At 42.3% G+C, this 1,420-nt stretch overlaps 1 protein-coding gene across 1 annotated transcript in view; it reads right to left on the reverse strand.

Annotated features, from left to right (window-relative positions):
* Nucleotides 1-1,420, reverse strand: part of LOC104470433 (myosin-3-like) — a gene marked incomplete at its 5' end in the record, with an annotated part of 1,851 nt that continues 431 nt past the window's right edge. Inside the window, 3 exons of the mRNA XM_010085361.1 lie at nt 1-274; nt 919-1,014; nt 1,289-1,393. Of these exons, the coding sequence (XP_010083663.1) occupies nt 122-274; nt 919-1,014; nt 1,289-1,393 (354 nt within the window). The remainder of the gene's footprint in view (nt 275-918; nt 1,015-1,288; nt 1,394-1,420) is intronic.

Here is a 1,420-nt window from a genome sequence, read left to right on the forward strand (position 1 = left end):
TTTATTATCTAGGCATTAATTATCAAGCAATTGATGAAGGACTAAGCAGTGATCACAAAATTAAAGTGAGAGAATTTCACATTTTGTGCAATTCTCTTTCACTTCACACCACTGGAGGCATTTACTCTTCACTTTCTGCCTTCTTGCCGATTTCACGGCTCTTTGCACGGAGCTTGTTGACCTGTGACTCCGCAATGTCGGCCCGCTCCTCGGCTTCCTCCAGCTCATGCTGGATCTTGCGGAACTTGGAGAGGTTGACATTGGACAGCTCCTCCTGGGGATAGGAAGAGAGATAAAATAGGTTTTAAAATGCTTAATAATGCTCCCACTGTAACACTGCACTGGACATGCTGTTGTATTTTGCCTATAACTAATGGAAAAAAAAAGACTGTGAATTAGTATGTAATTCTCTAATACTTTTAGGGGAATCCAGAGAAATAGCTTAAATGCTAAAAGTTTAGATGGTTAATAAGATACACCACAAATCCCTCTCTCGATATGAACTGCTAATGCATTTTGGAATTTTTTAATAATTACAGTTATTTCCATTAAATCATCTTGCATTTATTTATTGCTATAAAATTATGTATTACAATTTTTGAATGTATTTTTTTTTTCTACAGAAAGAAATTTGAAATAAAGAAAGTGTAAAGAAGCAGTGACCTGCTCCCACAATATGGACCTGAGCCTTCCCTGCTCTTTGCAGTGATGCAATAAGGCTCACAGAAAATGTATTCTACACCCCTCTAGACTCCTGAGCTGTTCAGCCAGAACAGCCTTGCAGCTGTTCATTCCTGAGTGCACAGTGAGAAAAAGACAAAAAAGCTAAGGGTTCAAACAGAGCTAAGGAGGGGAGAACACCAACACAGGATTCCAGCTCCACCTGGATGGAGACTGGCTCTCTACAGCACTACTTACAGCTTCCTCAGCTTGTCTCTTGTAGGATTTCACTTTCATTTGAAGCTTGTCCACAAGATCTTGAAGCCTGAGAACATTCTTCCTGTCTTCTTCAGACTAAAAAGAAAGACAAAGAGAAGCACCTCTTTGCCCCTCCTCTTTAAATGCCCTCTACATGAAACAGAGATTAACATTCCTTAAAGACCACTGCTGCCCAGTAAGACAGAGGTGATGAGATGGATCTTGCTAACATGACCAGAAAGACAATTTCTTCTGTTTTCCGTCTTCTGCTTTTTAACCTTGTGACTCAAGAAAGAAAGAAATCCCCAAGGGCTACATTTTGGCTTCCTGCAAGAAGGACAGGTGACCTCAAGGAGGCCTCCTGCCTTACCTGGTAGGTCAGCTCCTTCACCCTCCTCTCGTACTTGCGCACACCCTTCACGGCTTCAGCGCTGCGCTTCTGCTCAGCATCAACCTCCCCTTCCAGCTCCCGCACCTGACATGAGAAACCCATCTTTGGAGC

The sequence above is a fragment of the Pterocles gutturalis genome, unplaced genomic scaffold, assembly GCF_000699245.1.
Source record: "Pterocles gutturalis isolate BGI_N339 unplaced genomic scaffold, ASM69924v1 scaffold705, whole genome shotgun sequence".
Lineage (NCBI taxonomy): Eukaryota > Metazoa > Chordata > Aves > Pterocliformes > Pteroclidae > Pterocles > Pterocles gutturalis.